The following is a 25234-nucleotide window of genomic DNA, read 5'->3' on the forward strand; positions in this document are numbered from 1 at the left end:
GCTATCACTGTCTCCCAGTCTGAGGCCAGAGGTCAGATGGATGCAGCACCGCTGGGCGGGACCCAGACGTCTGGAGGGGCACCGCGGCTGGCCACCCTCCCCTCTGGCCCGTCCCTCCGACCCCGCCTCCTGTCCGGCACAGCCCTCCCTGCCTCTCTCTGAAGACGCTCGCGACTGTGACCAGGGACGACCCAGGTGATCCTTGCCGTCTCCAGGTCCTTCCCTGTGGCCTCCGCAGGGACCCCTTTCCCTGTAGGTAGCGTGCCCGGGTTCCGGGGACGAGGACCTGCCGTCTCTGGAGGAGCCACTCTGCCCTTTGCGGAGAGGACGCCCACTGCCTTCCCGCCCCGCCCAGCAGCCGCGTGTGCCATGCGGCTCCGGTCAGAGAGCTGAGCAGGTCCAGTGCAGGTCCTCGCCCCCACACGGGAACGCGGTCATGGGGCCGCAGGCAGCTTCTCTGGCGCCCGTGTGCGGACGCAGGGGCGAGGGGTGGTGGTTTGGGGAGAAGGGCTTTGGGAAGTCGGGCCTCAAGTTAGTGTCTTAAGTCCTCTGGCCCCGGACGCTGCTCCATAGACAGACTGTTAGGGCTCACTGCTGGGGGAGGAGTCACTAGAGCCGGGTCCGGGGGCTCCCCTAGTATGCCGGTCCCCGAACAGTGCTGGCGCCGTGGCCAGGGAGCTCTATTCCGGCCTAACACTGGGCACACGTGCTCCGGGACCAGGCGGCCCGGCCACCCCCAGTGCTGGGGACGGGGCAGGGGCCGGGCTCCTCCCACCGGCTGGCTGGCCCCGCCTGCGCCACCCCAGGAGCCCGAGAGTCGCCTGACATAGAACCGAGTGGCTGCTGTGCACGAGGCGGCTTGGGGAAGGCGTCCGCCGGGGAGCGGGCTCAGCTGCAGACCGAGTCAGTTGTGAGGAATGCCGGCGGGCCGGTCGCTCGGACGTCCCTACAGTCGGATTGGGGAGATTTCGTCGTGCATACACGTGCACACATGCGTGTCTGTACATGTCTGTGTGAAAATTCATGTATGTGTGTGCATGTGTACTGTACACACATCCCCATACACACGAGTACGTGCACATGTGCGCACAAACAATTAGAATAATCTTGTGATGGCCTCTACATCAGCCTGCGACAGCCTTCGGAGTCCGATTGCAGTGACCGCTCGGTCTCCCCCGCACGCCTTGCGGTGGGAGGCGGCTGTGACCGACGGGACTGGTGCTGCGGCCTCCGAATGAGTCACGCCGAGACACAGGTGTCAGTCTCTGTCACTCTCAGTCTGGGACGCCGAACACCCGGCGATTTCAGACGCCGCCCCAGGCAGCACAGGGGCCGGCGCCCGAGGCCTGGGCGCTCCGGCTCCGTGTCAGGGGGACGGGCCCCGCACTCCGCCTGCTCCCCAGGCGGCCTCCTCGGCGTGGCTGGGCTTCCCCCCGGGGCCTCGGTCGGGGTGACCGACCCGCCGGCGTGTCTGGGCCACACTGGGTTGTCTTGGGCCACACGGGAAATACACAAACACTGATGAACACTGAGCAAAGAAAAGGTTTTCAGTAAATTTACAGTTTTCTGTTGGGCCGTTTTCGTAGGCATCCTGGGCCACATGCAGCCCGTGGGCCGGGGATAGGACCCCCCCGGCAGACCATGCTGATCGGTCAGTGCCGGCGTTCTCATTTATTTCCTAATTTGTATGATTTTTGTCTACGTGTAATGGTGTTCTGATTTAGTCATCTGTTCCTTTTTAGAGTGGTTATCTTTAATCATTTGATCAAATCTGAACACATGGGAGGTGACATTTGTGGGACCTCCGAGTTGAAGACAAGTTCTTGAGATTTTCTTAACATTGACTTTATTTTTAAATACAATCCTTTATAACCGATTTTTATCCAAAATGTGTTCTGTATGTTTGCTGTGACCAGTCTGCACATTTCCAATGGTGACGATGTCCCTTGGTTGTCGAACACGCGCCTGAGTCTTGGTAGCAGAGCAGGCTCCCCAGCGGCGAGGTCCGCACAGCCGGCGCGGCGTCGCCTGCCCTCCGTGCCTCGCTCGGAGTTGGCGGCCCAGCCGGGTTGCACCGCCGTCATCTCCTGGCGGAGAGTGGGGGCTGGAGACCTGGGGAGGGGAGCATTCCGGAGGAGAGGCAGGGGTCCCCTTCGGGCACTGCGCACTGCCCGGGACAGCGGAGACGGCGAGTGAAACCATTCCTGGCGTCCTTCTGAACCGTGACTGCATCGAGGCACGGTTCCTCGGGAGGCGGGCGGCTGGGAGCCCGAGTCTGCTGCTGAGGGCGTGGGGCTACGCACCTGCGCGCGGGCCGGGCCTGTGTGCGTGTGCGGGGGCATCCACTTAGGAACCGGCTTTGGAGCACTGCTGGGACCAGAGAGAACACGCGTCTGGAAGGTGGTGCCGCCAACTTCGTCTCCGCTGCAGGGGTGTGGGCGTGGTTGCGGGCTCCGCCCCGCCCGCGCCGCGCTCTGCGTGTGCGGGTGCCCGCTCTGTTGTTATGTGTTTGACCTTCTTGGGTTCGGTGCGGCGTGAGATGGTGCGACGGTAGCGTGGAGCGGTCGCGGTTTGAAAACAGGAGCTTCTCCGTGAGTTTTTGAGTTACTGAGTCAGACAAGGACCGTCGTTAGGTTTATTTGAAGTGTACGATACTCCCTTCTAGACGGGCGGTGGTGAAGCCCTGATGAGTTGTCACTGTTTAAGGTCTGCGGAGTTCCCTAATTGGTGTTCATGTAGGTGTTTTTAATGGAAATAACCTCCTGTAATCTAAAATGTTGTGAAGGAAACTACTAAACTACTTCTACCTTTTACTAAACTACTTTTGCCTTTATCTGGAACATTCTGTTTTCCTAGGTGTTTATATTGTATTTCTTAGCTGTGCCCACTGTCTCTAAAAGAATAGGTGTATTATGATTTATCACCTGCTCCTTGCTTATAAGACTCATGTGTTTTCATATTTTAACATTTTTGAAGTTACGAGAGTTAATTGGCATTAATTTGGTGGTGTTTTCTTGTTCTTTGGAAAAGGTGATATTAAATCAGTTGTGTATCAAAATCCAAACTCAGAATCCAGCAAATACTGCACGTTAAATTATTAGAACGCAATGCGCAAGGCATTTGCTGCTGTCACGGGGCCCTTTGATTCGTGGATTTCACTTGTGGCTTTTTAGTTTATGGTAAAGACTTCAGTGTTTAACTTCTGCCTGCAAACGCTGGTTTTCCTGACTTTCAGGCGGTAGATTAACATGGGGAATTTATTAGTGAACTCATTATTCCTGCAAAAATCTTCTCTTTGTCTGTCACCTGCTTCGGGAAACGATCCCCACTTGTCGTGTTCTGAGCTCCCTTGTCAGCCCGTGAGCTTCCCCGGGGATCTGAGCGTTTGTGTTCACCTTTGCATTTCTAGGGCTCACACCCTGAAGTGGCCCAGGCCGGATGTGGGCGTGGATGCGGGACGGGTCCGGGCCTCTGACCAGGCGCCCAGGCCGGCGCCAGCCTCTCCCCGGGGTCGTACAGGGCTCCCACGGGTGCTGTGGGGCTCCACCGCCGCCATCCGTGCAGGGAGTTCTGCAGCCCGAAAGCAGTGTTGGCGGGAGTATCCAGAAAAATGTACTTGCCTGTATTTACTATACGTTTCAGAATATTACATTAAGACATTAATTATAGAATATTTGGAGATTAAAGAAAATCCTGAATAAAACTATAGCAGAATAGTATTGTACAGTGATGATGGTGGCAGATTTTTAGTTGCATGTATATATATTTTACAGATATATGTGACATGACATTGAAAACAATGATTTTTTTCAAATAATTTAGAATGATTCTGTTTAGTTCTCTTTTAACTAGAACATGATATGTTACTGCATTCTTTAGTGTCGATTTCTAACATTGTTTTTGGTTTTTTTATCTGAGTAATAGGTTTAAATCAAGGGTCTTCTTACTGAATCTGTCCATCGTGAGTATAGTTTTGTGTGTGGTCCAGCTTTCCTCTCCATAAAACTAGCTGTGTGTATTTAGAGCCTTAAAGACGTCCCCAGGTGTGCACGTTCTGACTGCGTCACCCACAGGAGGAGCGCCGTCGCACTTGTGACGGAGAGACACAGCGATGGGGATCGTCCCGCTGTTTGTGGGAGCGCGGGTGCGTGGGCACCTGGCTCCCTGGGTCCGTGCGGCCTGGTGGTGCCTGGCTGAGGGTTGTGCGTCGAACTTGTGGCTCTGCCTTTCATGCTTTGGTCAGGTGGAAAATGTTGATATTCTGATCCCAGAGTGCCAAATGAATAGGGAGGGTTAATGTCTTTCTTTTGAGATAATTCTAGTTTTCCTTCGCATCCACTCCTTTAAAGAATTTTAGTAGAACTGGCATGCAGCATTGTATTAGTTACGGGCATACAGCATAATGATTCGACATTTGTGTAGTTTCTGAAGCGATCACTACCTCAGGTTGAGTCACCATCTGTCACCGTGGGAAGTGACCACAGTATTGCTGACAACCTCCCCTCGCCTGCCTCCCATCTCCTCACCCCTCCCCCTCTGGCAGCCATCAGTTTGATCTCTGTTCCCGTGAGTCTGTTTCTGTTCCGTTTGTTTTTTGTTTTGCTATTTTAGATTCCGCATTTAAGTGAAATCATATGGTATTTGTCTCTTTAAATATAAAAATTGAAACAAAACTCAAATGTTCTGAATACTCACTGTTGTAATAGGTACCTAGTTAGAATATACCATACCTAAGGACATATATCTACAAATGCCATCATATAATTGCGTTATTGTTACTATTATTATTATTAGAAGTTTAAATGCTAAGTTTCTCTTTTCGAAAGCAGGTGTGGGAGTTGTAAAGGATGGGCAGGATTTTTTATAGAATAGGTACTTAGAAATTTTGGATTCTGGACTTGAGTACAGTATTGAATATAAGTATGATATATAGAAATGATTTTTATCTCTTCTTGTGTTGCCGGTATTTTACTATAATTACGGCTTGAGTTGCTATTTTATGCCTCCTGTCCGAGCCCCCTGCTAAACTTCAGCTGCTCCCGCCTTCGAGCACTGGGTCACCGTCCTCTGTGCGTTGTGCTGGGACACGGTTTACGGACGCCCAGCGGAGACGTGGTCAGTTCAGTTCGTCCAGACAGAGACCACTGGCTCGGCTGGACCACACACTGGGTGGGCAGGCAGTACTGTCTTTGAAAGGGGAGGAGGTCATTATTTCTGGAAGGCTGATGTGGGTTTTCAGATAGTATTATTTAATAGCACTTCAGATAAGGTCGACTGATTGCAGACACGTTGCGCATTGTTTGTGGATGTAGTTTTAGTTCTTGAACGGTGGGGGCACTTACTGTTCTTATCTGTAGACTCACAGGAGGCGTTTATGGGGAGAACATGAGAGTATGGACAAGACCACAGCTCTGCCTGAGAAGCTGATAGGTTTAACACAGAAATTTTTGCCCCAAGAGACACGATTTAGGAAAAAAACCCCAATTTGTAAGTGTGACCAATGATGACAGAAGACAAGCCAAGTGTCCCTTGGCCACTAGAAATTGGTACCGTTTCTGAAAAGCTCAAAAATAAGCCAAGTAAGCAATACACTATTACTTATAAAAATGCTACCAAAGATATTAACTGTATTACTGGAGGACATGCATGCGTGGTAACACTGCACAGTCTAGCCGAGGAGTGATAAAATTATTCCGCACTTGGTTAGTTTTCAGAGAGTAGGCAGTGAGGTGAAGTCAGGGAAAGGCAGGCAGACAGCGTTGTCGTAGACTTCATTCCTACATAGACTTTCCGTATTTTCGACGCCAACCATTACGTAGAGAAAACGCCGTTTCAGTTAATGTTCAAAGGGTGACCGAGCAGCTGCTTCCGCGGCCGTCCCAGCCCCGGAGACCGGGCTCGGGAGCAGCGGACGCGGGTTTTCGCAGGTCTGGAGGCTGGGAGCCCGGCGTCTGGGCGTGGGCGGGGCGCGCCTGGTGGGGGGGGGGCTGCTTCCTGTGCGCAGGCGCAGCTCCTCCTCCTCCTGTCCCTGCACTGTCCGGAGGGGGGCGCTGTCTGGGAGGGGGAGCTCTCTCAATGGGACGATGGGGCGGGCGTCCGTGTCCTCAGCGCACTGATCTCCTTCACGGGGGCTCCAGCCCCATGCCCCAGTGACCTCCCAACAGCCGCACTGCTGAACACCATGACCTTGGGGTTGGGTTTCACCACGAGAGAGTGGAAGGAGACTCGCCTGGCGTTGCACGAGTGACTGACGGCGTCGCTGGGGGTACGTAAGTTATTGTAACGGGGTTGTGGAGAGTTAGCCGTGAAGTGGAAGTCTGTGTGAGCTGGAAAACCAGCTGAAAACTGCTCATTTCTTCATGGGCAACAGTAAATGACCTTCTGGCATGGAAGAGGAGGAAGGAAAGTCTGTGGAATGTAAACGCTCGAAGCCGGGAGACTCTTCCCGAGCCCCCTGCCCCGAGACTCGCTGTGAAGACATCCCGCGCCGGCGTGGCCCCGCAGAGCGCCTGCGCGGCCCGCCCGGAACGGTCTCCCTGCGCCGGCCTGCGCGCGCGCCCCGGGCGGGAGGACTCACGTGCTGGTTTTGAAAAAACACAGCGAGCGTCACTTCCTTCTGAAAAAGGCAAAACGCTGCCCAGACTGAGGACCTGGGACGAGCAGGTTGCGTGTAAGCGAGCACTTGGGGTGGACGAGGGTCCGGTGTCTTCCGGTGTCACCGGTGGCCGCCGTCCCACGTGCTCGGAGCCCGCCTCGCAGAGGACGCCGGTCCCGCGCTCCATTCACCCGCACGGGAGCGGCCGTGGTTTCCCGCCGCAGCTCTTCTTGAGCGGTTAGTAACGGGACTACGTTTCTCTTCCTCGTGTCCAGCCGTCGTTTTTTTGTTCATTTACTAATAGATACAGCCCACTTCTCCCCTTTATTCCCCCTCCTTGCACAGAGGCGGCGAGACACACGGCACTAGCAGTTAATGCCCCCCCGCTGAAACGAAAAGCAGCCCCGCCGCTTCACTCAAGGGAACTGGCGCCCGCGCGGTCACGGGGGGCCTTTGCCCGCAGGACGCGGGCGGTGCGGCTTGCAGCGCGCGCAGCTGGGTGAACTCCTTCCTCACGCTTACCTGGTTGATGCGAACTCGGACGTCCTCAAGTGCAGCCCCTGAGCCGCCGCTGGCGGTCCGTTCTTCCCTTTTTAGAACTCAGGCGCCATCCTCTGCACGTCTAGCCTGGCACTGCGCTGCTCAGGAAACGCGTCTGGGCCGCACAGACTTGGGAAAGCTCGTCTGGTGCGCGTGGCCCCTGCGGGTGTCGTCTGGTCCCACCTGCGGCCGGAGAGTGCGGCAGGGCGTCTCCGCGTGCTCCTCTGCGGAGCGCCCCTGCTCAAAAAGTTTTCTGGGTGATTTAAAAAGAAATGCTATGCAAATTAGCTTTGGCGATTTATAATTCAACAGATTTGTCATTTAAATGACAAATTTTTTTTTTTCGTTAATAATTGCTTTTAAGCTCTGATGTATCCAGGGAAGCTGGTCAGAACGCTTCCTGGAAACCTCTGTGTGTGCAAGCGTCCGAGCTGGTGACCTCCCCCGGTGGAAGTCAGCCCCGGGGCGGCCGGTGGTGGCGGCGGCGGCGGGGAACGCAGCCGAGCGCTGACCGGCGCGTGCTGTGCGGCCACACGGCATTCAGCGCGCGGGCCGGGCGGCGGCCACCAGCCAGCGTCGCAGCGGCGTGACTGTCGGCGACAACACCAGCATTTTGAATGTTCGCAGTCAGTGGAGGTTTTATAGCGGAACTCGTCTGCTCTGAGGAGAGAGTAACATCCAAAAATCACTTCATACGTTTATATACAACATATATACTTGTAAGTAGAATTTTAAAATAAATTTAATTGATACTTATTGGTGGCTAACATTGAAGCATTTGTCTAAAACGTGCCACCTGTAGTACTATTGAATAAATACTTAAGTGTTCTGTTTACAGCCTTATAATGCCTTGTAGGCATTAGCAAATTAAAATGTGACTTGGTGATTTTTGAATATTTAAAAATATTAGTGTATATGTATATGGGAGAATATGTTGAAATATTTTGATGCTGCAAAGAGTTTAATTTCTTAGGTTAAACTTTTATTATGCTTAAGCCTATGTTTATAAATAATAATAATTATATTCAATAATTTTCACAAAGTAATCTGTAAGGGTTGGCCATATTTTTCAATGCTGCTAAAATTTTTACAATGATCTCAGGTTTCCCCTCTGTAACCTGTAGTTGCCCTTGGGTGAGGTCTGTGGGTCTGGCCAGCAGGTATCAGAACGCAGGTTAGAAGGCTCTTGGAATTCACGACGTCATCGCTAGAACAGCCTTCCTACCGCCCAAGTGCACACGGCAGGTTCAGTTTAAAGTCAGCTGACGCGCCATTCCCGAGTTTCCTAAAATTAAGAGACATTACAAACAAGTCATGAAATTTTGGTTTAAAATTGTTTACTGATACAAATAAGCTTTCGATTCTGTGTAAATCCTACCCCTTTTTACTTTAGAGGCTAAAGGAAAACACATTTCCTTCTGGCTTCCATTCTGTGGAGAATGACGGGCATGTCAGTCCAATGGCGATAGCCAGCAGCAGCGCGTGGGGTCTTCCGTGAGGACGCGCACCTGCGGGGAACCCCACTGAGGTCGCCCTGCCGCCCCGGCACTGCGAGGGGGCCCTGCAGTGCAGAAGCGTGCAGTGGCGCCCAGGCCCTTCTGCCCGAGCCGACGGGCAGCCGAGTGCCTCTGTGCACTGTCACCTCGCGGCTCTGGGAGTGCCCCCGGAAGCCAGCCCGTTGCCGCGCAGCCCTAGATGAGCCTTCATGGGTGCTGACCATAAAAAGTTCATCAAAGTAATGAGGCGGGGAGAGCTCGGTGCTCATGGGCAGAGCTCAGCACCGAGGAGTGTGAACTGGCTCCAGCTGTGACAATAAAACAGCAGGTGGCCGCTGTCATTAGGGTGGCAGATGAGGCAGGGGACTCGCACGCAGCCCATGGAACCCTCATTAGTTAGCCAGCGCCACTGTACCATGCAAAATAGCTTCCATCTCAGTCGGTTGTGCTTTGCAAAATATTACACGTGGCTGTGAGAATGTGCGGGCTCTGCCCTGCGCGCCTTCCCCCGCGGTCCGGTGTGTCCCGGTCTGCCCTCCGCCCCCGCTGGTGCCCACCTTCCGCCCCTTTGGACCGGGAGGCCCTGCTTGATCAGCCCCGTGGAGGGGGGCCGGTGTTAGTCCGGGGATCTGTCTGAGTTTTTACAGACAACGGTCTGTTTTTGCCCAAGTGCTGCAATTATTACTACTTAGTATTAGGGGCAGCTTACTTTGTAAATGATGATGAAACTGAGGTCTCTTCCTCCTGGATTTCAAACTGAACTGCAGCAAAATAACAAGAGGAAATAGAGCAAGATGTCTGGAAAACGTTCGTGGATTTATTGTTTTAAGTGCCATGCCGCAAACTTCAGAACTGATTTTTTGGGAGTAATTTCAGTTTCGAGGCAAAGCATAGTGTTGTGGTAACAAGAAGTGGGTCTGGCCATTCCGGCACGCCGTTATGGCTGAACGTGCCACAGTCCCGAGTCTCAGTGTCTTGTCTGGGGAGTAAAACTCCAAATAATAGAAACCATTCTTTCCCTGTAATAATGCAGAGAAAGGAAATTAAATTAGTATGAGAATAATTGGAGTAACAGAGCATCTTATTGCCAACTGTAAAAATGAGACAAGTCTGAGATACCGTCACCTCTCTTTTGCAATTTTCTAAAGCAGAAACGTAGCCCAGAATTTATTAAGCAAGGTAAAGTACTGTGAACGCGCACTCAGCTCTGTCTGCGCTCACCGAGGGAAAAACCCAGCAGGTTGCGGAGGGTTGGTTGCACTGTGGTTTGGTGGCATGTCTGTTATTCCTGTACTTACTGGTTGAGATTTTAAAAATCTATCTTTTAGGGTTTTGTTACGTTTGTGAGTCAGTTTTAATAGCATGTTTAGTGTTGATGTCACCCCAAAGTGGTCCTTGGGGGCCCATCTCTGTCGTCTCCTGTGTTCCTCCGATACGTCCCTGCCGTTCCTCCTCCGTGAGTCTCTGGCACGCTGAGACAGCGCAGGCCCTGGGGCTCACCTTCCGCTGTTTTTTAAAGAATTTTCCCCCAAGAATGCTAGACCCTTCTGATGACAAATCGTATTTATTACCCCACGATGTGTGCGCTAGGTGAGTTCACCGGCTTCGGCTTCTTGGCCTTTTGGCGAAGATCAAGTACTGGTTCTGTTCTTCCTGGGTTCTGGAATTATTCCTTTTCGGTGAACAGATACACGTCTCACAGGTGGTTCGCTGCGTTCCCTTTATTTCTGTGTCTTCACTGAAAATAAAACAGGCACACTGAACGCTACTTCAAGCCCATGCCACCGGTTTTCGAGCCCTGCATGGTTTGCCCGTGACGCACCTCCCCGCCTCACGGAGCCGAGAGGCGGCTGCAGCCGGGAGGCGGGCCTGCGGCTCTGCCGGGGTCTGCCTTCTTTCCTGGTTCCCTGCTGCCTCGCTCCCCTCCTCCTGGGAGATTCCCGTTTTCCGTGGGGGTCGTCATTTTCCTGACTCAGGTCCCCTCTTTGCTGGCTACAACTTAATGAGTTAGAAAGGTAACATGTGTTAACACGGCCTATTGTAAGTGATGAAAAGAGAAGAAACAGCCCTGACTTTCTTATTATTTTAAGATTCCCAAGTGTTTTCATTTCAGTTGGTTCACTTAGCTTATTTGTTACAAATTCTTACAGGAAAGTCATTCAGCCCGGACTCTGATTAATCAACACTGGAGCCTTTCTTGGGGGCAGCCGGGACCGGTGACGACCGCGGCCCTGTCCCGGGGCGCCGTGCAGTCCTGCCTGGCCCGCTGCGTCCGCAAATGAAGACGACGGTGTGCCCCATGTAGCTTCATCATCAGATGCATTCTGTTGTGTTCCAGTTTTTTTGCATAATTATATTTCAAGTTACTTATCTTAGCCCTGTGTAAACCTTGATACAAGATACAGATTACCCCTTATCTGCACACATCTCGTAATGGCCTGTTCCTGCCAAAGGAGTTCAAAGGGGACGGTAGCATTCTGCAGTCTCAGTTCTGGGCTGTCATTTGTCAATAGCTCAGTAAATGTTGGCTAAAGGTACTGAATGTGCATGGCCAGTTTCAGCCTCTTTTCACGTAAATTGCACCTTGAATATTCTTGTTTACCAAATAATATTTTAAAAGCACTAACTTAAGAGGCTCCCCCCCTCCCCCGACTGCCCCGTGGGCTCCGTGCTGGGAGGAAGCCGGCCGGAGCCGCTCTGACGGGGGATGAGGTTGTGGGCGCCGCGGTGACCCAGCCGCCTGCCGGCTCCGGGGGCTCACGCTGCTCAGGTCCTGCTCGGATGTGGCATGCCCGCTCCCCTCGGGCACCTGTATCCCATGTCGTCGTGCTGTCAGGTCACTTAAAACACCACGGAAGAAATTTGAAGACATATTGTGTGTAAAAGTAGAAACCCCTTTTTTGGTGGATTCATTGATTGGTGTTTTATTCTGTGACAGAAACACCCTCTTGTATTTTAGCTCCTGCACATGTAATCAATCAGGACAATACCAGAATTATGTGCTTGGATAGAAAGAGAGTCTTAATTTATTAGTAGTAATCATTCGTGGAGCCTTACTGTGTTTCATGCAGTATTCAGGTACTTCACTAGATGCTTCCATGTACTGCACGTGGGCCTATTTTTATCAGCTGTTACTGTGGTTGGTTCCATGTTACCCAGTTTTCTTCTTTGGAATGAAGACTAATCATACCATGTAGCTGATCGTTCCCGGTGACCATTTGTACCCTCTCACCGCGATGGTCGATTTCACTGGTATTGAATTTTTCCTCCCTGCCTCGTAGCGCCAGCGGGGAGGGCCCTGTGTGCTGTGTGCCGGGAGGGGGCGGGGAGTCCGAGTCCCGTGAGCCAGCGCAGGGCTCTGGCGGGGGCCGTGTCCTCCCTCTTCTGCTCCGGGGTGGGGTCCCGGGCCCCAGCGCCCCTGTAAAACCAGCTGTCCGTCCCGAGAGCCTGCCGGGCTGCGGCACTCCGCGAGCCCTGGCCACCCTCCCTGGCCCGCGCTCCTCACTCCCCCCAGGGCTGCTGCCTCCGGGGCTGGGCGTGTTTCCACTTCTGTCCCAGGCTGAGAGCTGCGGTAACAGCGGGCCCCACCACCCCTTTGCCACCTTCAGGAGGGTTGCGGGAGCACCTGAGATTGAACTCTGGCTGCGCCCAGTGTCTTCTCTGTCACCGCCTTCCCCTTCTCTCCTTCCCTCCTCGAGACGCAGCAGCCACTCTGACGCACTCCGATCGTGTCTAGTAGCACCGTGTTTCCGACCCCTCGTCTGACGGCAGACTGTCATCCCACCGCCGGGGCACCCTGGTTTGACGGTGTCCAGGGATGCAGTTGTTCGCCAGGTTCACTGCCGCCCTCCCATCCCCCCATCGTTTCGGTGTCGGGAGTTCGCTCTGTCCTGCAGGTGATTGCTAGTGGTCGGACCAGGGCCGAGCCTGCGTCCCTGAGAGAGCATAGACCAGACCCCAGTTGGGGACTCCATTTCAGCGTTTTTCTTGCTGTATGACTACTCGTGTTTATCAAACTCAGAAACAAAATACATTCCCATCATTGCCTTCCTCACTTATTTTGGCAAATGACTTTTTAGTTAAAAACAAAACAAACAAACGAAAAGACCAGACACCTGAGTTAGAACCGGCAAGGTGGGGACGAGCCGAGTGACTCAGTGATCCAGGGCGGCCGGGCCCCCGCCCCCGCTGGGACCTGCGTCGGTGCGCTCGCTTCAGGCCGGTCAGCTGCCCAGGGCGCCGGGAGGGGGCTGCGCGAGTCGGGGGCGGTGGGGCAGAAAGCTCTCGGCACAGGGCGTGGCAGCCCCCCTCCCTCACAAGCTGCACGACACCCAACAACACACCCTCCCGTGGGATCGCTTCCTCAGTAGGAGCGTGGTCGATATTTGAGGTCCACACTGTGATAGCGAGGTCTTCGGGCGTAAGGTGTGCAGTGCCGACAGCACTAACAGCTGCATTTACGGGGCCCCTTACCAGGTGCCCGTGGGGTGGCCCTTGAAGCAAAGGAGTGCGGACTTGCCGGGTGTCTCCCTCCTGCTCTGGAGCGTGTAGGAACGTGTGTGCTCTCGTGTGCGTGCGTGCGCGCACGCTCCACATCCCGGGTCCTTACAGGAGCACCTCTGCCGTTGGCTGCAGCTGGCACTTCATCACGTCTGAACGCTCCCTGGTGGTTTGGACGCAGAGTGCCAGCTCTCAGGAAAGGTGTTTCTTCACGGGGGCCTTTCAGTAATGGAAAAGCATTTATTTTTGTGCAGAGGCAGAAACACTCAGGAACACAGTCATAATTTTAGAGCATTAAAGGATTCTCGATTCTCGCTGTGGAGATGCTGATAATGTGTTACGGGAGGAAGTTGCTTTGTGCAGAATCACACGGGTGCGGGTGCATTTCACACGGGGGAGCCTGGGTGGTGATTACAGCCCAGAGGCGAGAGCACTCCCAGGAACGGCGCCGTGAGAGTCTGGGAGGGAGGCAGTGCGGGGCACGCAGCTGGCCTCTGAGCCCCCGGGGTTTGCACAGCACGGGTCCCCTTCTGCTGGTTTTTTCCCAGTAAATACAGTCAACGCATTTTCTTGTATGATGTTCTCTTTTTTTAGCTTATTACATTGTATGAGTACAGTACATAATACATAAAGATACAAACTATGTTTTTTAAATTAATTATTTGTTTTAGAGAGGTGAGGAGAGAGAGAGGAGAGAAACATCAATGTGTAAGAGAAATATTGATTAGTTGCCTTTCTCACACCCCCCAACTGGGGACCTGGCCCTCAACCCAGGCAGGCCGTGACTGGGAATCAAACTGGTGACCTTTTGGTTTGCGGGACAGTGCCCAACCCACTGGGCTACACTGGTCGCGGTCAAACTGTGTATTAATGACTGTTTATGTTGTCAGTAAGGCTTCTGGTCACCAGTGGGCTTAGTCGTTACGCTTTGTGGTAGTCAGACAAAAGTAAACACCGTGCAGTCATTTAACAAGAACAGTCATGCTTGGCAATGAAGAGGTGCCGGTCGTTGTAAAAGCAACAGCCAGCTGAGTGAGATGGCATTGGTTTTATTACTTAAAAACTCAAGATGAAACCTCTCATCAGGTAGACAGAGAGATGCAGGCTTCCAGAGGGGACATTTGCGAAGACTCGGTTGGTGAGTTAGGAATCTGGGAGCGTGGTCGTGAACTTGGGGAGGCGGCGCGGTTGTCCGGGCCGGCCCTTCCCCAGGGGGCTCGCGGCCTCAGGCCTGTTTCCAGTGCCGTCAGCTCAGCGGAGAACCGGCGGCCCCGGAGGGGCCGGGGGTGGAGAGTCGTCCCTGGGAGGCTCTGCGTGGGGGCTGGGAAGGGCGCGTGCCCCTGAAGTGAGGCCGAGTGGGAGGGAGAGCTCCTCTGGGTGGGGGACCTGCGTGGGCGGCAGAGACCGCGGGCGCTGCGGGACCAGCACTGGAGGCCGGCACCGGCAGGTTCTGCAGGCAGCGGGGAGGGCAGCCTGCCCGCACCTCCCCTGGGTGAGATGCCGGCTGTCCCCTGAACTTGACTGTGTGCCGCAGGGAACGGCATCGAAGACTGCGAGTGGGGAAGAGACGCGGCACGGTGAGCATGCGTAGTGCCCCCCAGCCCCTCCCTCTCCTCCGCGCCCACACGTTCTGGTTAGACACCTGTCCCCCCCCCCGACCTGGGCTTTCAGCCCTGGGTGCAGAGACCTCCTGTGGTCGCGCCTGTGGCTCGTCCTTGTACCTGCAGACCCCACTTCACTGCCTGGAGCGTGGGTGTAGCAGCTACCTGGACCGCGTGATGCTGTGCACCAGCCACAGGGCTCAGTCGTGCGCTTTTGTCATCTCGTCTTTGTGGATCTCGGGGTCAGTGTTACCACCCCACAGCACGACTCGGGCGCAGAGGACCAGCGGGTTCGAACGTTGTGCGGGGTCCCCTGCGTGCCGCAGGCCCGAGTCGGGGCCTGATCTCAGGGCCGGGGGGCTGCAGCGCCTCTGCCGCGCAGTGCCAGCCCAGTCGCGCCGTGCCCGGGTTCCACGCTCCTCAGGGGCGCGCAGTAGGTTGCTGGGTGTGTCCTGAAGACGCTCTGACAACAGCACCCAGTGGCTCAGGGGGCGTCGCACACGCCGCTCAGCCCGGGACCCTGCTCGCCCGCTCCCTGCCTGGGCTCTGCAGGCCTGGTCTTCCCGCCGGTCCCGTCCGGCTGCATTTGACACCTGCCCCTGCTGGTCTGGTCGTGTCCCCGTGGCCGTCCTGCCGAACAGGCGTCTGCAGGGTGTCTGGCCAACGTGGAGAATCTGGAGGCAGTCCGAGGGGTTGGCACGGCTCTCTGAGAGCCCCCAGGAGTCAGCACTCCGCCTTGTCCGGTCCCTCGAGTGTGTCCCGCCTGCCCGGCACTGTTGCCCACCTTCCTGTGTCATCTCGTTCCTCGCTGCGCATCGTCTGCGCTGGCTGGACTCGGAGCCCACAGACCAAAGTAAGCATTCTGTTCCCAGCCTTCTTCAGAACCTTCTAGAAGCTTCTGCTGGTTGTGTTCACCTGCTGCCTCTACAGGTGCACCTGACACTTAACATCATTGTTTATCCCCCTCCTGTCTGTTCCTTGGCTGGGCCCGCGTGCTGTTTGTGTGGGGTGCCTGGTGCTTACAGGTGGTGGTAGAACGTGGGTCTTTAGTCTGGGTTTGCACAGAATCCCACTGACTTGCCCCGTGCATCCTGTGAGGGCAGGGCTCCTAACCGGCCCACAGATGGCACACAGCTGCTCTTCCTGCTGACGCGGCGCCTGGCTCTGCGGCCCTGGCCAGTGGGCTGAGGTGGGACGCCGGGGGCAGCGACTATTTCTCGACCCTCGGAGCCCGGGGTGGTCCCCAGCTAGGAGTGGCAGAGATGCACGTAATGCCCTGTGCTGACACGGATCCTGTAGCCCTGCTCACAGCCCTGTCAGGTGGGACGGCCCCTGCTGCCCCATGCCAGGCAGGAGGGAGCCACGGCAGCTGGTGGGGGGCCGGCGTGAGTTCCCAGAACGGGTCCCTGGCGGCGGGGAGGGGAGCCCGCGGCTTCGGTCCAGAACCCGCTCCTGCACGTGCGTGCCTTCGGCCTCCGTCTGGGCGGCGGCCGGCCAGCGCAGGCTCCCTCCTCCCGCCCAGGAGCACCTGCGCCTGCACCTGCAGGGGCGCCGGGCCTGCGAGAGAGGAGGGGCTTGCGGTGGGAAGGCAGGTCTGAGGCCCCGCGGGCAGGGTCAGGCTTCCGGGGGCGGTGCCCGAGGGCGGGGAGGGCTTCCCGGGCAGGAGTGCTGCCTCCTGGGACTCCCGGTCTGGAATGAGTGTGAGCCCTTTGCAGATAGCTAAGGTTTCTTTTAAAGGTGTGTTCAGCTCCAAAGTTTAGAATTTTCGCTTGCTTAGGCCGTTCTTTCCCCAGTGAGTCAAAACTATTTTTAGAGCTTTATCACTCAAAGTCAAAACTGTACAGGGGGACAAAACAGAGCCTTGGGTTGTGGCCGTGCGAGTGTGCGACTGCTCCTGGTCCTGTGCTTGTTGCTATGACTTGATTTTGGGGCCCTTGCTCTGTTCTGCTGTCCCCCTGCACCCACCTTGGGCCGCAGGGACAGGCATCTGATTCCAGTGGCTCAGGGCCCCTGTCACACCTGAGCCGACTGCTGTCCATGTGGCAGGTGGTGTCGTTTGAAGTGCTGGGTTTCTCCCGTCCGTGCCTCGTGATCCCTTTCCAGGATGTCGTACAGACGCCACCTGAAGTTTCTTCGGAGCGGTTCTGCGTATCTCTTACGGTGCCACCGGCTGGCCCTTGGGGTGGAGGCTTTTGGAGCCGAGCCCCTGAGCCTGCGTCCTGCCGGTGTCCCTGGGTCCAGGCGCGGCTGGAGGACGCGCAGCACAGTGCTGACGGTGGCCGTGGCTGCGTGAGGTGCCTTCCCCGTCCCCCCCAGCCCCCCACCCCACTGGGTGCCTCGCCTCACCCCGCCCTCACGGAGCAGCCGGCGGGGAGCCGCTGCCCTCACATTCCCCCCGAGGAGACTGCCGCCCAGAGACCGCCCTCAGGCGCTCGGGTCCCCGAGGCAGGGCCCTGACGCCGCCACCTTCACGCCGCTGCCCCACGCGTGTGCGCCGCCCGGGCCTGTGCACGCAGCCCCCTGGGGCCACGGGCTGCTGTGGTCGGCGGTCTCGCTGCCTGTGGGCGGCCCGGTCGGTCCTCGTTCTTCCTGCTGCTGCAGCAGCCGCCGGGGCCCGCCGGCCGCCTGGTCCTCTCGCCCGCCCTGGGCCTGACAGGCCGCTGGGGACGCGGGCGGCCGTGCCGCGCCGGCCGCTCAGGAGGAGTGCGTGTTTCCATCGTAGTCTCGGGTTAACCTGTTTGTAGACGTTTTCCTTTGCCTTATGCATTACTGTCGTCAGGTTTTAGGCAAATACACGTATCTATCCTTCCTCCCGCCTGGCCCCGTTGGCCTGACCGTCAGCCCTCTGCAGGTGGCTGGGCGTCGGATCCCGCAGGCCGCCCGAGGGACATCGGCCGTCTCAGAGGCGGTCAGAGCCCAGGCCGCAGCCTGCCGCGGGTGCTCCTCCCGCCGCGGGTTCAGAAGGCTCACAGTCAGTGCGACCCTGCCTCTGGTCCCCGCGTCCCACGCCGACCCAGCCGCGTCTGAGCTGGGCCCCAGGGGCTCCAGGTGTCCCTGGCTTTCCCAGCCCCGTCTCTGTGCTCGGGCGTTGAGCTTCCTCTACTTCGGAGGGAGGTTGTCCGGGCGGCCCTTCCCCAGGGGGCTCGCGGCCTCAGGCCTGTTTCCAGTGCCGTGAGCTCAGCAGAGAACCAGTGGCCCCAGCGGGGCTGGGGGTGGAGAGTCGTCCCCGGGAGGCTCTGCGTGGGGGCTGGGAAGGGCGTGTGCCCCTGAAGTGAGGCCGAGTGGGAGGGAGAGCCCCTGTGGGCGGGGGACAGGCGTGGGCGGCAGAGGCCGCGGGCGGTTAACCGTGCACGGTCCTGCCGTGGAGCCATCCCGCGGCGGGAAACCCTGAGGACTGGGGAGGGGTCTCCCGCTGCACTCCTGGGAGTGTGTGGGGAAACGGTTTTGAAGCGAGGCCGCAGCATGCGAGAGCTTTGTGCTGAGGAGGAGAAGTCTGTAGCTGAGGTGTAAATGTCACCACGGCACTGCTCTTTGACACCTCAAGCAATTTTAAGTGACGCTATTTCAGGCAATTATAGATACTTGGAAATCAATCATATTTAAGGAACACTGTTTTTTATTACTTCAAGGTGTTCCTCCAGATCCCCAGGCACTCGCCAGATGCGGGGCCTCCGAGTGCGTTCCCAGCCTGGGCTCGGCCCCTCAGCTCGAGGCCAGTCCACGGCCTCCCGGCGGCCGTCCCTCCCGGACGCCGCCGGGCTCCCTGCTCCAGCGCGTCCCCGACGACGACGGGCGCCGTCCTCCCGAGCAGCTCGGCGCGCCCCGGCCCACAGCTGGGACGGTTTCTCTGGCTCCCCGTCCGCCCCGCGTGGACTCTGGTTGGCTCTAATCACAAGGACATATCTAGAATCTGCCCAGATCTCGTGCTAGCCCTTGGTCCAAGCCACTGTCATCATCTTTGCCTGGATTATTGCAAGAGACAGTGATTATTACACCCACTTTTCTCCCTCACCTCCTTTCCCCTCCCTCTCATGGAGGGGTCCGCCGCTGCAGCCTGAGACCAGCCACCTCCCCTGCTCTGAGGCCCACAGAGCCCCCGCCCTCGGGCTGCAGGCCGGGCTCTCAGGGCCCAAGAGGTCCTTACGCCCACCGGCCCTCTGCCCGCCTGGCCCTGCATTTCCCAGGCTGAGAACAGGCCTGAAGGCTCACGGCCCAGGTCTCGGGGTGCCCCTCTGTGGGTTGCAGCTCCCCGCTCCTGGCCACGCCCAGCCTCTCGCCCTCTCTCAGGTCCCATTCCCGACCCACCCACACGTGAAGTGCGGGTCCCCTGCCGACCTGAGGTCTTCCTTCCCTGTTACTTCTCCTGCCACCTGTCCCTGTTGAAGATGCTCTCTTGGGGGTCATGTCTGCTTCCCTCACTGGCTGCATGCGGCACGAGGCAGGGACCGCCCTGCAGCCGTCTCCCAGGCAGTGCGGGCCGGGCTGAAGCCCCGGACCCACGTGTGCGCACGCGCGGCCCTCGGCCGCCCGGCCTGTGGAGGAGCCGCAGGCCTGGGGGCGGCCCCACGGAGGCCCACGGTCCGACTTCCCATCGCCCCGCAGAGCCTGCCCACGCTGGCCCATGGCACTCGGAGGGGGCACCGTGGGCAGGCAGGAGCCTTCCCGAGGAGCAAGGCGTTTCCACTCTGGGCTTTTCGGATTTGGGATGAATTTTGTCTTCTCCCTCCCAGCATCTAGACTGTGGGTTTCCCCAAACCAGCGAGCGTGTAGAAAACCTCAGAGCAGTGCTCTGAGGAAGGCAGCGGACGGGTGCGCTGTGCTGTCACGAGGTGCCCCCCGCGTTCTGTCCGCACAGGCTGGCGGGTTTGTTTTGCCCAGTCACGCCCGACTTCGTGTTTTTCACCGAGATGATGCTGAGGCTTGCACAGCACTCGTGCTTCGGTTGGAGCAAATTTGAACAACTTAACACTTGTGTGAAGTCGGGTTTTGGATGAATGGACAGTTTGCATTTGACTATAACTTGCGTATGTTTTAGTATTGTGTAGATTTTGTCCATATTAACGAAAACTATTCCTTCAAAGACATAGTGTGGTATTGCAGGTCTTCAGCAGATAGTCTGAGTGTGTCGTATCAGTGAGAGCTTCCCTCCCTGTGCACTTTTGTTTGTTATCCTATGCAGTGGCACATTTTTGTTTCAATTCCTGAAACTTAAACATTTTAATTAATAATATATACTCTTTTAAAAACTGCACTGCGGTTCCTAAGCGCAGGTCTTAAATTATACTTGGTCGTGTAAATAAGCTGTGCTTTGCAACTTTGGGTTCTTAACCTTTGCTCTTCGCTATTAGCTTTATGTTTTTTTAATTATAGAAAATAGAGGACAGCAGGAAAGTTATGACTCGCATGGACTGTTATTACTTTTTTCTTTTTTAAGGAAATGAGCAATGCTAGTTGTTTTGTCCGAATCAAGCAGGGACAGACGCAGACATTCTGCACCGATCCTCTGGCCCAGCCTTTAACATCCTACCAGTGTGATTTGTCTCAACGTAATAATTAGTTTTTCATTTCCATGATTGATGGTGTGATCAGTCGTTTATAGTTGTGAAGCGTGTATTGTCCGTAGTTATTACACGTTAGAGGAAAACGAATAAATCTTACTTATTTTCAGTGGGGAGAAATAGATGATTTGAATAGTGAAGTCATAGTCATTTAAAAAATACAAACATGTTGTTTTAGCCACAAAACTGAGGCTCCGTGGTAAGGTGTGAAAATAACCGGCGTGGACAGTGCGGGCCGCAGTTTCAGAAGCTGCCCCGGTCCTGGCTTCCGACCCGCGCCGCTCTCCGACGGCTGCCACGCTGCACAGCCCCGCATAGCCTGTCGTGCACACGCGTCCAGACGAGCTCCGTGTTTGATGTTAAGAGTCTTATAACATGCCAGTTTGATTTGCAGTCCTTCATGCCGTAGCACGCTAATTAAAGTCATATTTTTGCACATGTCCTGCCTTTCATGTACATATGCAAATAGATGCTGTTGCCTCTCAGCTATTAGTAATTAACTTTATGAAGGACAGCTGTAATACATAATTAACAAAAATGTTTGCGAGCCCTTTTACACCGCAAGTCACAATAGTACATTTTTATTTATTTTATTTTTGCTTATGAAGAGAGCCGCTTGAGCCTGGCGCTCCTGAAGGAGATGTGAATGGTTCAGGGCAGTCCCACGATGGAGCTGAACCGGTGCTGCCCGCAGCCCCTAGAAGGACGACGGGCGCCCGGCCGCAGAGCCGGGCTCAGTGAGCCGACCTGTGCACAGAGTGAGAGGGCTTGTCCGGTACCACTCCTCCCTCCGCCTCCCGGCGTCTCCCGGGCACCCCAGTGCCTCGTTCGCGCCGGCGCTGCGGCTGCAGGGAGCGCTGGTGTCACTGTCACACAGCCTGGCCTCAGGGCGTTACTGTGTGTGTAAGGAGACTCCACGAAGGCTGTGTTCATCTTGTCTTTTACAGCTCCTAAATATTTAATAAAATGACGTCGTCTGAAATCATCTCGTGATTGAAGTGTGGGAGCAAGCAGGGGGCAGGGACTGTCGTTAGACTGAGATACTGCTTTCTCGTGGCTTCCTGACTGACAGCGCAGATGACGGCTGGGGACCGAAGTTGCCGTCTGGGCCCCGTCAGCGTGCCTGATGGGGAGGACGGGCCGGTCCGCGCACACGCGCGGCCCTTCCCTCTGGGATCTGGGCTCCGTGCTCGGGGCGCCGCCCCGCGTCTCCCGGCAGGCACGGGGCTTTCGGTCCGGCAGGGGGGCCGCCGGGACGGCATTTGTATGTGACGTCTATACACACACGTCTATTTTTAAATACTTGTTGTAATTCTAGCAGAGTCTCAAGATTCAGTTCTACAATTACTGTTTTTTTTTTTTTTAGGGTTGCTTTTGTGATGAAGAAGCACCTAAATACTCATCTACTAGGCAAGCATGGAGTTGGCACCCCGAAAGAAAGGTAATTTTCATTCATTTTTAAAAGTTTAGCAACCTGTTTTCATTTCAGGGTTTGTTTCAGAAGGCGACTTCTAGAATGTTTCCAAGTCAGCTCACACGGTCTGCACCCACGGCGCTGTGTGGCTGAGCGTCACGGCTCGCGCTGGCCTCCCTCCCACACTCACTGTCGTCGTCGTAGCACCGGAGAGGGCTTGAGGGATTGTGAGTGTGCGAGTTTGTAACACGGCCTGAAACAGTAGAGGCGTTAAATGAGAGGGCTGACCCCGCACATACACTCGCTTGAGCTCAAATAAATATGTAGGACTAAGCTTTGTCTAGTTCTCCTGCGTTTTAATTTTGAGGTTCTGAAATAGCATTTTAAAATTCCCATTGTAGAATTAAACATTGCCGATATTAAGAAATACATCTTTGTCGCCCTCAAAACGATGCTGGAGTTGCCATGTCACGAGCAATAATACTGCAATTACCGTGTCACCGACTGCCAGGTTTCCCCTGCTCTCGCTCCTGGCATCGTAATTAGCTTCGTCACAGCGAGCCGATCACATTGGGTGAGCGAAGTGCCGTACTGTCAGCTGCCAGGTGCTCGGGGCCACTCCGAAGTTTAACTGAAGTCAGGGCGTGCGGCCTGCTCAGACCCCGCGCGGGGCAGGGGCCACCCCTTCCCTGCAAGACGGGTGCCCAGCTCTTCCTCACGCCCTCCAGGATGGTCTCGGAGACTCTGGGCACTCCTGGGACCGGTTTGTTTCCGTGTTTTTTTTAAATTGTCAATAATCCTGCAACAACTTCTGCCACGCTCTAGCCTGGGGCCACTTCTGCCCTATTTTAAATGTTTAATTGCCTTTTTAAAAAGTTTAAAAAGCACTTAAAAGTGGTTTCTGTGTGTATGTGGAATTTAACTCGACTTTCCTGTCCGAGGCGTAGAGTTTCCCGCCGCGCTGCAGTCTGGACGTGGGCCCCACGCCGGAGTTCCGGGGGTCACGTCTGTCTGCTTTTTACCTCCGGTTCTCGTGCTTTTCTCTGTCACGTGGTATTCAGCGTGAGCCCAACTGTGCGTGTTGGTCAGGTCCTGAGTGTGTTATTCTTGAGGCTCAAAAAAAATTCCATATTATTTGAATTACAATTTGTGACCTGTTATGTTTCCTGAGTTCAAAGGTATGTTTCATAAGTGTTTAAGAAAGCAGAAACAAAACATTTTTAATTATGAGATTCTCATTGCTTTCACATGCATTTTTTCAATTATTTTACGACCTTTTTAACAGAGTACTATTATTCTAGTTTTATAGGTCTAAGGACTGTGATTCAGGAATTCACAATTTTTTTTCAAGATCTCATAGTAAGTGTTGGAACTGTTACTTTTCTGACTCCAGTCCCAGTGCTCTTTCTTCTGCTGACTGTGTCGTCTCACAGTGAGAATCTTCACATATAGGTACTTAAAGTGTTTCATTCGTAAATGAACTTGAATGGAAACCATCCAGATCAGATCATTAATGAAAAGAACATTTTTCCTTCCCTGCTATATAACTGTTACACATTTGGAACTCAAAGGTATCATGTTACATTTCATGCACGTACTTATCCTCTAGGCACCTTAAAAGTCGTCGGCACCCTGTGCCGTTTCCGGTCGGAGTGTGGACGTGGTCTTTCCCCGAGCACACCGGGGGCTCGCTCGTCCGCCTCCGTTCCAGACCCCGAGGTGCAGAGGGAGGCTCAGGAGAGGCAGGAGAGGGTCCCCTGTTTCTCTCCCCTTTGAGAGGTGGTAAGCCTTTTTGGCACCACTGGCCCAGTTTTCTCCTAAAATCAGGAAATGACCATCAAATGGCAAATTTACACCCCATCTTCTGGGCGATTACCTTCTGAGTAGCCTGAGTTTGAACTAAACCGTTTGAATTGTTTGCCTGCCAGAAGCCCGGAGCTTCAGGTCCCTTGTCTGTGATGCCAGTTTACAGGACCTTCCCCTCCTGCCAGGACCTCGGATGCGGCAGTGGCACTGTTTCCCAGCCCGTGTGCAGGGCGGGAGAGGACCAGGGTTTTGGTCACGAAGCCCAGCCCAGTGAATGCCAGTCGGCTCCTGTCCTCCAGCGCCCTCCCTCCATCCCTTGCAGAGGGGACCGGCGCCTTCTCATGGTCCTGGGAAACAAAGGAACTCTCTATCAGCATGTGGAGCCGTCACTTCAGGCATAACTGTTCCCTAAATTAAGTTACACATTTTTTTCTTACCTATTTAAAACATTAATGTCTTGGCTATAATTTTGCAAGCTTGCTATATTTTAATTTCTCCAGGACAGTATAATCAGTTTATTTTTTTATGTTTTGAATTTGATTCTCGCCTTTTATGCATTGCATATTATAGCAAATAGTAATAGAAGTTAGCTAAATAGGCTGTGACAATTAAATTAATAATGCATTTTGTTTGCAAGTATTTAGGCTTTGTGCTTTGACTGATGTATGCAAAAATGATAATTTATTACAAATCAATTCTTATACTTACACTATCTTTTAATGAACCAATAAATTTTGTGAGCATGACTGTGATTAGCAACAGAAAACTAAATAATTTCAAATATACTTTTTAACTCCATGAACAGCTGAAGTGATGGCTTGTATGAGAACATACTTTTATGTTCCGTAATTTGCATGAGCTTATTTCAAGGTGGTGCACTGCCGTATTTCTGAAAGCCCGTACAGTTAAATGTAAATAACTAAATATAGCCAAGTTCAAGTCACATTTTAAAATAATAAAGTGCATTTAATTTGCAAGTTCACTCTAAAGTATTCCCCATTTTAAATGAGCAATTCCCCTCGTAATGTAGTAATCAAGAAGTCCTCATGACTGCGCCCTCATCGATAGCAATCCGGAAGAGGAGCTTCTCCACCCCAGTTACAGTGGAAAGGGCCGTAGAAGTGCGCCCGTCTGGCCACCGCGGTCTGCACGAGCGTCACTGTCACTCCGGAGAGCCCTGGCGGGTGGGTGCGGCTCGGCGCTGGGGGAGTGCTGGCTTTGAGTGACAGGAGGAGGGGAAAGGACTGCTGGGCCTGGATCTGGTCCCTCCGGACACAGTGGACACAGCGCACTGGCAGTGCCCTCAGCCCCCGGCCCAGGGAAGGGTGGTTTTTCCCCCCGTGGCTGCAGACGCAGGCCAAAGCCTCAGCGTTGCTGCTGCGAAGCGGTTCCCGGAGGGGCCTGTGAAGGCTACGAGTCTCGTGTCATCCTCGATGTGGGGTGCGTTCGGGCCCCGGGGCGGGCGCAGGGCCGGTCGGTGCTTTTGTTTGGGGGCGTGTGTGTCCCCCAGGCCTCCCGCGGGTGACCGGGCCCTGACGCCCGAGCACCAGACGTTTGGTTAGTGGCGGTGGGTCATCTTCCTGGTCAGGACCTGGAGTCTTACTGAGAGGCACAGGGCCCCCCCCCGTCTCCTGCGCACCGGACCTCAGCTCCTGAGATGCTGTCTGGCGCGGCGGCTCCGCTCCAGGCTCCGAGGGTCGCGCGCCATCGCCGCGGGGTGCGGC

General features: G+C 54.9%; 1 protein-coding gene across 2 annotated transcripts in view; it reads left to right on the plus strand.

Moving 5' to 3' along the window:
- ZNF407 (zinc finger protein 407) overlaps window positions 1-25234 on the plus strand; it is a 266873-nt gene that overhangs the window by 104899 nt on the left and 136740 nt on the right. For both annotated transcript variants that reach the window (XM_045849613.1, XM_045849615.1), the window contains one exon: window positions 21657-21731. In XM_045849613.1, the coding sequence (XP_045705569.1) occupies window positions 21657-21731 (75 nt within the window). The remainder of the gene's footprint in view (window positions 1-21656; window positions 21732-25234) is intronic.

The sequence above is a fragment of the Phyllostomus hastatus genome, unplaced genomic scaffold (genome assembly GCF_019186645.2).
Source record: "Phyllostomus hastatus isolate PE091 unplaced genomic scaffold, TTU_PhHast_1.1 phas_contig_80, whole genome shotgun sequence".
Lineage (NCBI taxonomy): Eukaryota > Metazoa > Chordata > Mammalia > Chiroptera > Phyllostomidae > Phyllostomus > Phyllostomus hastatus.